This window comes from Protopterus annectens, chromosome 5.part1 (assembly GCF_019279795.1).
Source record: "Protopterus annectens isolate FY-2018-M chromosome 5.part1, PAN1.0, whole genome shotgun sequence".
Taxonomy (NCBI): domain Eukaryota; kingdom Metazoa; phylum Chordata; order Ceratodontiformes; family Protopteridae; genus Protopterus; species Protopterus annectens.
Genome location: NC_056736.1, coordinates 711,932,419 through 711,944,539, shown reverse-complemented (window position 1 = coordinate 711,944,539; position 12,121 = coordinate 711,932,419). Strand labels below are relative to the sequence as shown.

Sequence of the window (12,121 nt, the reverse complement as noted above, 5' to 3'; positions counted from 1 at the left end):
TGCCTTTACCCACCACAGAAACTCCTGTTGCAGGCAGGGAATGAGAGGAATGATAGTTTCCAGACTGTGAGAATGTTGACTCCATAAACTTTTTAGGTACCACTGAAGTTTCCTCATATGCAGTCTTGCATATGGAATCAGTAGGATGCAGGATGCCATAAAGCCCAGAGCCTGCAGAATTTGTCTTGCAGAAGACTGGATTTTTGTTGTCATCAGTTTGAAGTAAGTAGTCAGTTGCCTTTGCTCGTTTGGCGTGAGGTAAGCCATCTGGGCAGTTGCACCCAGGAATGTTATCTTTTGAGAGGGTACCATTTGTGATTTCTTTTCGTTTACTGTGTACCCTAGGCATGTTAGAAGCTTTTTCACAAATGCCAGGTGTTGAAGACGACTGTCCTTGTTCTCTGCTTGAATGAGACAGTCATCCAAGTAACGATATATTTGTATACTTCTTTGTCTTCAAAATGCAATTACTGGTGCCAGGCACTTTGTAAAGACCCTGGGTGCAGTAGATAAGCCAAAGGGCAGTGCAGAGAATTGGTAATGCATTAAGCCAGCCTTGAATCTGAGGAATCTTCTGCACGACTGTCTTATTGGGGCATGCAGGTATGCCTCTTTTAGGTCTAAAGTCACCAGCCAAGCATTCTTGCCCAGCATGGACAGAAACTGCTGCAAAGTCAGCATTTTGAATTTTGGAATGTCCAGGTATGTGTTCAAAATCGATAAATCCAGTATTGGCCGCCAAGCCTTGTCCTTTCTGGGTACCAAGAACAGTCTTTAGTAAAAACCTTGTCTTTTTTCCTGTTCTGGTACTGGCTGAATGGCCCCTATATCCATGAGGGACGTAACCTGTTTCTGAGCCTCTGCCCATTGATTTTTTGGCAGATCTGGCAAACCATTTGCCATTGGCAAAGTGTGGAAATGGAATCTGTATCCCTGTGATACGATGTTTAGTACCCACTTGCCCTGGGTTATTAACTGCCAAATTTGAGCAAAAAGTGCTAATTTTCCCCCTATGGGTGCTGCCAAAAGATAAGTGCTTGGTGTAAGCAGAGGGAAGTCATTGGGATTTCTTTCTGTAGGTTTGCACTTTATCTCCTCCAGATTTGGAGGTGGAAGCGCCCCATTGCTTTGACCTGTATGAATCTTGCGCCTGGTATCTGGTACCCTTAGTGCGTCTGGATTTGCCCCTTTGAGCTCTGTCTGACACATGAAAGGACCAATTTTGGTAGGCCAGTGTCTACTGAATCTTGGTGGCTGCACTTGTAAGAAGTCTTTAACAGTTTGCATAGACTTAGCTTTGTCTTCCATTTTCTTTAAAACCTCTTCTGCCGTAATACCAAACAGAGAATCATGCTGTAAAGGTGCATCTAGCAATTTAGCTTTAACATGATCAGGTAAATTTTGTTCCTTTAACCAGGCATGCCTCCTAATCACAGATACAGTAACTGCGGTACTGCAGGAGGCCTTTAAGGAAACAAAACCACATTGCAAAGTATGCTTTCCACCTTGTTCAGCTGCATGCAATAATTCCTGCAATTCTATATTTTCTGCACATTCTGAAATCAACATAATTTTCTGTTTCAGCAATCCCATAACATGTTGTTCGTACTTAAGCATATGAAATTGACAGTTTAAGGCCCTGATAGCCAAGGTTGCAGATGTATAAACCTTTTTTCCCCATCTGTCCAGTGCACTTGAATCTCTGTCAGAGGGGGTAGGATTTTTTGCTGTTGAGGCCTTAACTCCCTTTGGACCCTGTGAAATAATTTCAGGATCAGCAGCAGGGTTTCTAAATAAAAATTTATGCGAGTCAGGGACCCTGTAATATCGGTCAGGCTTACTGGGGGCTGGAGGTAAGGAGTCAGGGGACAAGCTTGACTCCGAAAACACATCATCCACAATGTCTAAAACAGGGGGAATGGCTAAAGGCCTGTGCTGAGGGAGAAGAAGGAAATCCCTGAGCCTCTTTTTTGATTCTGAGAAGTCTTGACTCTCCCAGTGAAAATGCTCCCTCAAAGTATGCAAGTGAATAATCCTCAGGAGGAGATGCAGATGGAATAGACTCCTCAGCATCAGAATCCTCATAGGGAGGTATAGATAATTCCTGATCAGAAGAGGAATCAGAAGAAATAGAAACCTGATCTGAAGATTCATAATCAGTGTCTTGCCTAGGTCTCTTATCAGGAGGGGGATGGGTACCCCTGATCAAGGTAATAAGGTCTTCAGCCATTTTGATCATCTGTTTTTTAGGCATAGAGGCCTGTGCACGTGGCTCATGCATCATTTTTTTTTAGTTTTAGAAGTTGCTTTTGTCTTTGGTCTTGCAGCTGTCGTCGGTTTGATATGCAAATGTTGAGGTCTGAATACACCCTCAAAGCCGGTGCCTGCTCAGCGGCTCTGGACCCATCCGAGGGAGATACATCCGTCAGCCCAATACCTTGAGTATCTTGCTGCATGCCGGACTCCACATGGGTGTCGGTAGAGGCCTGCGACTCGAAGGTAGTGGGTATCAGGGGCTGCGAAAGAGCCTCACTGAGTACCGGCAAACCGGCAACTGGCTTAATTGAAGCTTTGTCATCAGTTTTGGATCTCGACTGCCTTTCTCTGTCCTTTTCTTTGCATTTTTTATGTACTCCGGTAGTCGGATTGCTATCCGATAACATTTCTGGGTAGTTAAATCGGTTTCCAAAATACTTTGATGCAAAAATATACAGACGCTTAATAGTGCGTTGGTTAAATCTAGCACAAAACCGACAGCCAGGCACATTGTGATCAGGGCCTAGGCAAGGAATACAGTATAAATGGAAATCCTTATGAGGTATTTGCTTCCCACAAGTAATACAATTATTAACTTTTTCAAAAGCAAGAAAAAAGCTTCCCCAACTGAGTACTTAGCTTTAGTGAAGATTTCGGTTCTGAAACTCAAACTCGAATATTTCAGTAGTCGGCCGACCAGCACTTGTGAAATGCTTCTGCTTCGGGCACTGCGCGGCAAGAAAGACTAAAGAAAATGTTTTATACCCCTGATGACCTGACGTCATGAAAGAGGAGACAGCAACCAACGCAGGACCCAAGACTTTGGAATTCAGACCGACTGAGGGCAACATGCCAGCAGATTACTCAAATGTAATGACTGCAACAGTGAAACACGAAGAACATCCAAAATACTTCGAGAAATTTAAAAGTGAGAACAAAGTATAACTCTGCTGTGTTTTCAAAGAAACATAAAATGCAAAAGACCAATGTGTAAGAAACAAGCATACACAATTACATAACCGCTTTCTAGGAAACCAAGTACTGCTGCTACAATGCACATCTGATAAAGAAGTGCAGTCACTGCATTCACAAGTCAAAAATCCTGCTAATACATATCCCATTGACATTTCTTACATATTTACAAATATATTTACTTCACGTATTGCACGACCAAGGTATGAAAATGCTGTACTCCTTTATTACCTTACAATGCATTTCCACGAACTGTTATCCTGGTCGTCTTGCTCTTCTACGTAGAGTCTTACGTTGTGATCCTGATCAGTTTGATACCAATACATCAGACCTTCCTTATCTCGGCCAAGTGGAGATAGACGCATTTCATCAGGATCCTCTTCATTAATAACATTCTTAAATTTTAAATTGTCATCAAACTGGCATTCACATAAGTACTAAAATGACAGTTAAAAAATACCATTAGAAATGAATAAATCAGAAAAAAGAACAACCAAAATGACAAACCTACAGAATAATTGGAAAAAAAAAAAGCACAAATCTATAAAATAACAGTGTACATTCTTCTAGAAGAGCCAAAGTGCCTAAGTTACTTGTCTTAACATAAATCTTTCTGTCCTTACATGGCTGGATGGTATTTGGAAGAGGAAGGCGCCTGTTCATATTACTGGCGATCCACGATCAGTTAGTGGCACGAGTGGAGCAGTAATTCGCTGAGGGCTGATGCATAACTTCTGGGAGGGCAGGTGAGGAGCACTACTGCAGCAGATCCCAGGAAAGCACTGAAGCACTGAAGGCAGGATAACAACAAAAGTGAAGTCGCTTTCTTTTTGCACAGCCTGCGACAAGAAAATGAGCATGGCCTGAAAACGAGGGCTCAAGGTAAAGCAATCAAAAATAGGCACCTACAGTATAACAGAACCACTGGCCTCTCACATCTATCCCATAAAGTGCTGCAAGTGCCCAAGGTCAACAGGGGAACTTGCACACGAATCCAACCTCGACTCAACAGCTGGCTTTGCTATACAACACCTGCAAACAACATGATCAGTGAAGCAGTAAAATGCCGTGTTCATGGAATGATGGGAGATGTGGGTCATCTGGGAGAGAGGGGACAAAGCTTGGCTATGGAGCATGTGGCAACATAAAGATACAGACACCAATCATACTTTTCAGTTTAACAGCTGAAAATACCAAAGAGTTACTTAAGTGTCTAAACTTTTCAGAAAGGTGGACAAAAATTGTGTCGATGGATAACAGTACCAATGAGAAAAAAAGCAGATCAAATATCAGGTTTGCTTATGCAGGTAGCAGACAAAATTCTAAGACCCGACAAATAGACCGAGAAAAGTAATTTCTTGGGCAAGGAGCAGTACAACGGGAAAAATCTGACCAGGCAGATGAAGCTCACAAAAAAGCTACACAACCAGGATAGCAAGGAGAGGAGATGTATCCTGCACCTAAAGGAAATTCCCAGATGGTCTGAGACACTGATAAGCGTCAAGGAGGAACCAATCAGGTAACTGCAAACATAGGACTAATTAAGATGATTCTGAAGAGGAGATCCACACAACAGGCCTCTAAAGAAGATAGGAAAGGTGCCCAGTATAGGAGTTATGATGTATGCAAATGTTTAAAGCAAAAAGCAGTTTCTGTAATGCAAGATGTCCACTGGTAAAATGCAGTCATTAGACGTGCATGGGAGCTATTTCAATGCAGAATGTCTTGATGTGAATGTTATGAAAGGAACTTCAGAAGAAAGGGGTGTACACTTCGGTGGTCTTCCTTACCACTCTGGTTGTGGTACATCAGCACCAGATTTGGAAATTCAGATCTGCAAGGATTACAATCCTACGTTACTGCCATAAAATAGAGCAAAACCTGTCAGAACAAGCAACCAATCAACTGAATGCTACAAAAATATGTGAAATCAGGCAAGAAAAATCAGCACACCAATCAAATCCCTTGAGGTAAAGAAAAGACCACAAAGGAATAACTGGAGACAGTGCAGCAGACAGAAGAATGGAGGCTAAACTGGAACTCTTGGCAGGAAAAGATAAAGGAGCGAGGAAGAAAGTCCTGCTGTTAAAGAAAGTACATTTCAGCAACTACAAGACATAAAATGGGGGCAATAAAAGAGAAAGCTGGACAAATCATATGGCGCAGGCTTCAAAAAAGGCTGGACAAATGAAGAACAGATTGGATTTCACAGGAAGTGGTGGTACAATGTTTCAAGACTGACAAAGTCGACAACAAAAGCAAGACATATGTGAAGCCCGAGAAGAAATCTGATAACAGCAAGTGACATAGAAATGCTTGAATTGTATAGTAGAAACCCAAAGAGCAGAGGGTACAGGCAGCTTTGGGTATGGAGAAGCAAAATCTTCTGAAGCTACTGCAAGGTTGTGGCAAGACTAATCTTAAAGGATATGTTTCAATGTGCAATAGCCAGTATTATGGGGAACTATCAGTCTTGTGCACCAACTCACTCTCACATTCCCTTTTTCTCAAGGGGGTGAGGAAAGAAGTTAATACACTGGATACAAGAAGGGTTGGGATAATAATAGAATACAGCCAATTACCAGTGGTTGTATGGCAAATGCAAGGGAAGGTGCAGCTCAAGTAGGAGGGGAGCAGGGAGGCATGCATTGTCTCTAAAATGATGGTGCTGGAAAGCAGAATGGAATTACAGTGCTAACGTGCAAGGTTAAGTAGATTGTTAAAAATTATCAAGCAGGATATAAAGACACTATCTTAGTCACAGCCCAGAGATTTAAGGAAATCGGCAAGAAGGCACAAAAGCTCATGTAACCTTTCTTTTCTACTAAACTTATTTTACACCACAAACAGGTCTGCTGCACAACAGACACACATGGAAGACTGCTAGGTGTGATGATAAACAGGAGGAATACTTAATGTAGGTTTGTGCCAGGAAAGTACAGTAACATGGAGAGTACTGCTCCAACTCTAGGACCAGAACTAATGGAATACAGAGAGCACTGCTCCAAGTGTAGCATCACAACTAACAGCATAAGGACAATACTGCTCCAAGACTAGGACCAGAACTAACGGAGAGTACTGCTCCAAGACTAGGACAAGAACTAATGGAATACGGAGAGTACTGCTCCTAGTCTAGGACCAGAAATAAAGAAGTGGACTGATAATGACAAAGACCAGCTTAACGAGGTTATGAAAAATGATGCATTTGAGACTGGAAAGCATTTATGTTGAGGACTGCTAGATACACTAGGTATACAACTAAAGTACAGTTTTGTACCTACCATAAATGGAGATGTCCGATAGATATGCAACTGCAGTCCTGACATATGGGTTGTCCTGCCTCAGGCAGCCCCTCAGTCAGCCGGATTCCAAAGTCTGGGTCCGGCGTCGGCTGATGTCGCCTCCTCCCCGACGTCAGAGCGGCTGGAGTATAAAGGCATCCGCCGACGCCATCTTCTTCAGTGTTTCTTGCCCCAGATGCCAGGTGCCCTCCAAGGAAGGCTAAATTTGTGAATGGATAAACAAAAAATTCCAAACATGCACAACAGTAATAAACAGATACACCATAATAGATAACCCCAGCTAAAAAGGAGAGGGGGAATGGACCCAAAAGAAAAAAGCAGAGGGGTTGGAGGGAGGGAAAACCTGACTGCAGTTGCATATCTATCGGACATCTACATTTATGGTAGGTACAAAACTGTACTATGTCCTTCAAGAATGCAACTGCAGTCCTGACATATGGGTTGAATACCATAGCCAAGCTGGGGGTGGTAGGATCTAAGCTAGGGATGGTGTAGCTAAAAGACCCTGCAGGACTGCAGATGCAAAGCCTGCTTGGGATCTGGAGTATAAAGGCAGGTTGTAGTGTCTGGTAAATGTATGCATGGAGCTCCATGTAGCAGCCTCTAGAATGTCCTTTGTAGCCACTCCTCTTAGAAAGGCTGTGGATGTGGCTATAGCTCTGGTTGAGTGTGGCCTAATATTGGCTGGCACACCCTTTCCATGGAAGGAGTAACAGAATCTGATGCAGTGTCCAATCCATTTTGAAATTGTTTGTTTGGAGACTGCCTTTTCCTTGCACTCCGGTAGCAGAGGCTACAAATAGTTGGTCAGACTTCCTGGTGGTCTTTGTTCTGTCCAAGTAGTAGCGTAGTTGTCTGTGTATGTCCGAAGTATGTAGCAGCTTTTCCCCTTTATTTTGTGGATTGGGGAAGAAAGTAGGCAGGTGAATTGCTTGATTTAGAGACACCCTGGATATCACTTTTGGCATGAATGAAGGATTGGTCCTTAGAGAAACTCTGTCCTGATGAAAGATGAGAAAGGGAGGTACTGCCATGAGGGCCTGTATCTCCGAGACCCTTCTTGCTGAGGTAACTGCCAACAGGAAGACTGTTTTCCAGGAGAGAAATTGCATTTCTGAAGATGCTGCTGGTTCAAAAGGAGGAAGAGTTAATTTTTCCAAGACGTAGTTGAGGTCCCATGCAGGAACTGGTGGTTTTCTGGGAGGTTTGATATTCTTTATCCCTCTTAGAAACTGTCTTAGCAAGGGATGCGAAAACACAGGTGGGTCACAGTTGTAATTTACTGAGATTGCTGAAGCATGAATTTTAATGGAAGAATAAGAGAGGCCACTATGAAACATTTCTGCCAAGTATTCTAATATCTGAGGTATGCTCATTACTGATGCATCCTGGCCCTTTTTGGCATTCCAGATGATGAATCTCTTCCATTTGGCAGAGTAGGTTTTTGTGGTGGAAGGTCTGCGTGCCTCCAGCAAGATTTCCTGAACCTTTTCGGAGAGGGGAACATGGGGCAAAGTCATGTAACCCTCCAAGCTGTCAGTTGTAATGTTTGCAAGTTTTGATGAACAGCCCTGTAATTGTGTTGAGTTAGGAGCAGTGGCCAATGGGGCAAGGGCCATGGTTTGGTGTGAGTTATGCTCAGTAGCAAGGGATACCAATGTTGCCTCGGCCAGTCTGGAGCTATCAATATTCCTTTTGGTTGCTCTGCTTTGATCTTCAGTAACACCTTGGTGAGTAGTGGTAGAGGAGGGAATGCATAGATTTTTAGGGTATTCCAGCTGAAGGAGAGAGCATCCGTTCTCCAGGCTAGAGGATGGTGTGTCCTTGAGCAGAACCTGTCCAGGTGGTGATTGTGATGAGAAGCAAAGAGATCTATGTCCGGTCTTCCCCATGCAGTTATTTGTGAGAAAATTTGTGGATGCAGCATCCATTTGTGTGGATCCACAAAATCTCTGCTCAACCTGTCCACCAGAACATTGTCCTTGCCCAGAACAAACTGGGATTGCAAATGAATGTTCAGTTTCAGGGACTTTTCCCAAAGAGCCATTGTTAGTCTGCAGAGGGGATACGAGTGAGTGCCTCCTTGTTTGTTTATATACCACATGACCGTGGTGTTGTCTGTCCTTATAAGCAGATGGCCCTGTTGAAGAGATTTTCCAAAGGCTTATATTGCATGCATCACTGCCAACATCTCTTTTTGATTTATGTGCAGAGGCATTTCCGTGGGAGTCCACTGACCTTGAATGCATCTGTCCTCCATGTGTGCCCCTCCATCCATGATCTGAGGCGTCTGTTGTAATGGTTTGACTTGCTTGAACCTTGTTGAAAGGCATGCCTTGGTTTAAATGGCTTGCTTGAGCCCACCACAAAAATTCCCTTTGCAGGCATGGGATGAGTGGTATTACGTCTTCTAGGTTGTGGCTGTGTTGAGACCATAAGCTTTTTAGGTACCATTGCAGCTTTCTCATGTGTAGCCTTGCCAGAGGGATGAGAAGAATGCAAGATGCCATGAAACCCAGGGCCTGCAGGATCTTCCTTGCGGTCAGCTGGGTAACTTTTGCTAGGCTTTTGAAGTAATCTGGTAAATGCTGTTGTTTCTCCTCTGTGAGAAAAGCCATTTGTGATTGTGTGTCCAGGTTTGCTCCTACAAAAATAATCTTTTGGGATGGCAATAGTCTTGATTTTTGAATGTTGACTGTGTATCCCAAAGCTTGTAGTAACTGAATGACAGTCTAAGTTTTTTTACCAAGGTTTGTTTGCTGTCTGCTTGTATGAGGCAGTCGTCCAGGTAAGGGTATATTTGAATCCCTTGGAGTCTGCAATGTGCAACTACTGATGCCAGGCATTTCGTGAACACTCTGGGCACAGTAGATAAGCCAAACGGCAATGCTGAGAATTGATAATGCTCTGTTCTTGCAAGAAATCTGAGCTATCTTCTGCAGCTGTGTCTGATTGGGACATGCAGGTATGCCTCCTTGAGGTCCAGAGTAACCAGCCAAGACCCCTTGCCCAGCATGGGAAGGAATTGCTGTAACGTCAGCATTTTGAATTTTGGCACAATGAGAAAGGTATTTAGAACGGACAGGTCCAGTATAGGCCTCCATTGCTTTTCTTTTCTTGGAACAAGGAACAGTCTTGAATAGAATCCCTGGCCTTGTTCCTGAGGAGGAACCTTTTCTATAGCTTTTATCTGTAACAGCTTTGAAACTTGTAAGAGAGCCTCTGCCCTTTGATTTTGTGGCAGGTTTGGCATGCCTTGTCTCGTTGGTAAGGTGTGGAAGTGGAACCTGTAGCCTCTGTCTATTATGTCCAGAATCCATTTGTCCTTGGTTAAAATGTGCCAGTTCTTTGAGAATAAGGATAATTTTCCGCCTAGAGGTGCTTCCCTTTGAGCCTTGGTAGGCGGAGTGAAAGTCAAGTCATTGTGATTGTCCCTGTGGTGCAGGTGAACTTCCTGTGCCACTTCTCTGATTTGGTGGTTGCCATTGGCGGCCCCTGTAAGAGCCTCGGTATTGCCCTCTACCTCGAGCACGCCTGTTTTTTCCCCTTTGTAACTTGTCTGAGTCTGGAAAGGACCAATTCTTTGAAGGCCAATTCCTGCTGAACCTGGGGGGCTGAACCTGGAGGAAATCCTTGACAGTCTTTACTGATTTAGCCTTTTCCTCAATAGACTTCAACACATCCTGTGCATTAGCACCAAAAAGCTTCTGTTTTTCCAGAGGTGCATCCAGGAGCTTAACTTTAACATGGTCTGGCAGAGGCTGTTCTTTCAACCAAGCATGTCTACGAATAACGGCCCCTGTCATGGCTGCCCTACATGAAGCTTCCAATGCATCATAACCACACTGAAGAAAAAGATTGCTAACCTGCTGAGTGTTATCAACCAGATCCTGCAATGCCTTTCTATCTATAGGCTCAGGAGAGGCTAACTTTTTCTGCAAATCATCCATCAAGTAATCCTGGTACTGAAACATATGAAAAAGGCAGTTGAGTGACCTCATGGCAAGAGTGGAAGAGGTATAAACTTTTTTGCCCCATCTCTCCAGGGACCTAGCTTCCCTGTCAGCGGGTAGAGGGTTTTTGGCCGAGGAAGTAGCCACTGCCTTGGGGCCCTGTGAAATAGTTTCTAGATCCACAGAATGGGCCTTAAAGAGATGCTTATGGGTTTCAGGGACCCTGTAATATCTGTCAGGCTTGACAGGAGCAGGAGGGAGAGAATCAGGCGAAGCACTGGAGTCTGAGTATACATCATCAAGGACATCCAGCACTGGAGGAATAGCTAAAGGTCTGTGTTGGGGTAGCTAAGGAAGGTATGTAGCCTTTTCCTGGAGTCTGAAAATTCCTGACCCTGCCACTGAAAATGTTCTCTCATGGAGTGGAGAACTTCACCAAAAGAAATATCCTCTGGAGGGGAGGCAGAGGGAATTGAATCCTCAGCATCCGAGTCCTCATAAGCCTGGAAGGATTCTTCCTGGGTATTTGAGTGCTCTGAATCCCCAGAGGCTTCATCTGAAGAGAGGGTGTCTGTCTGCTCAGTTCTAGGCCTTTTATCTGCAGGCGGCTGAGAACCTCTGTCTGGGTGAGGCAAGAAAAAATGTTCCCCAATGGGGTACTTAGCTTTTAGATGACTTCGGTAACTGAAACACAGGAGCTGACCGACCGGCACTTGCGAACTGCTTCTGCTTCGGGCACCGCGTGGCAAGAAAGACTGAAGAAAATGGCGTCGGCGGATGCCTTTACACTCCAGCAGCTCTGACGTCGGGGAGGAGGCGACATCAGCCGACGCCGGACCCAGACTTTGGAATCCGGCCGACCGAGGGGCTGCCTGAGGCAGGACAACCCATATGTCAGGACTGCAGTTGCATTCTTGAAGGACATCAGTAATTCCCACTACTTTAAGAGAACATTAATCATAAAGATGGTTTGAAACAGGGAAATTTGAAGATGGGGCATCCCTACTACCAAAAGAGAAGACTAATAAAAAAAATAATTTTTACATTTATGCAGAGTGGAGATTTGTACCTCTCTTTTTTCTTTAACAAATACATCTGCAGCAAATTCTTCATAGTTATCAAAGGAAAGCACAGTTGTGTACACTTACCATAACTGTAAATTTTAGAGTGTATTCACTGTTGCAGTCATCACATTTGGGTTTTCTGCTTGCAGGTAGCCCTCATTCGGCCTGATTATTAAAGTATTGGGTCCTGCATTGGTTGCTGTCTCATCTTCTATGACGTCAGGTAGTCAAAGGTATAAAGCATGCAGCCAACGCCATTACATCAGTTTTTCTTGCTCCAGACATCAGGTGCCCCCACAATGGGAAGCAATTATATACAAGGTTACACCTCCAACAAAAAAGCAAATACACCAAAAAGCTTAAAGCATAGTAAACAAGAATAGGTATAGTCAATAGAAGTCAGGGGGATGGAGGGAGGGTAATCAAAACTGCAACAGTGAATACACTCGAACATCTACCTTTATGGTAAGTGTACACAATTGTACTAAGTTCTTTGTGTTTCACTGTTGCAGTCATCACATTTGGGTAGAATCCCAAAGCTATGGTTGGGAGGATGGATTTATACAGCATTAGG

At 43.8% G+C, this 12,121-nt stretch overlaps 1 protein-coding gene across 1 annotated transcript in view; it reads right to left on the bottom strand.

The window, feature by feature from the left end:
- Positions 1-12,121, bottom strand: part of LOC122803258 (remodeling and spacing factor 1-like) — a 713,407-nt gene that overhangs the window by 272,434 nt on the left and 428,852 nt on the right. Inside the window, 1 exon segment of the mRNA XM_044072851.1 lies at positions 3,460-3,665. Coding sequence (XP_043928786.1) covers positions 3,460-3,665 — 206 coding nt within the window.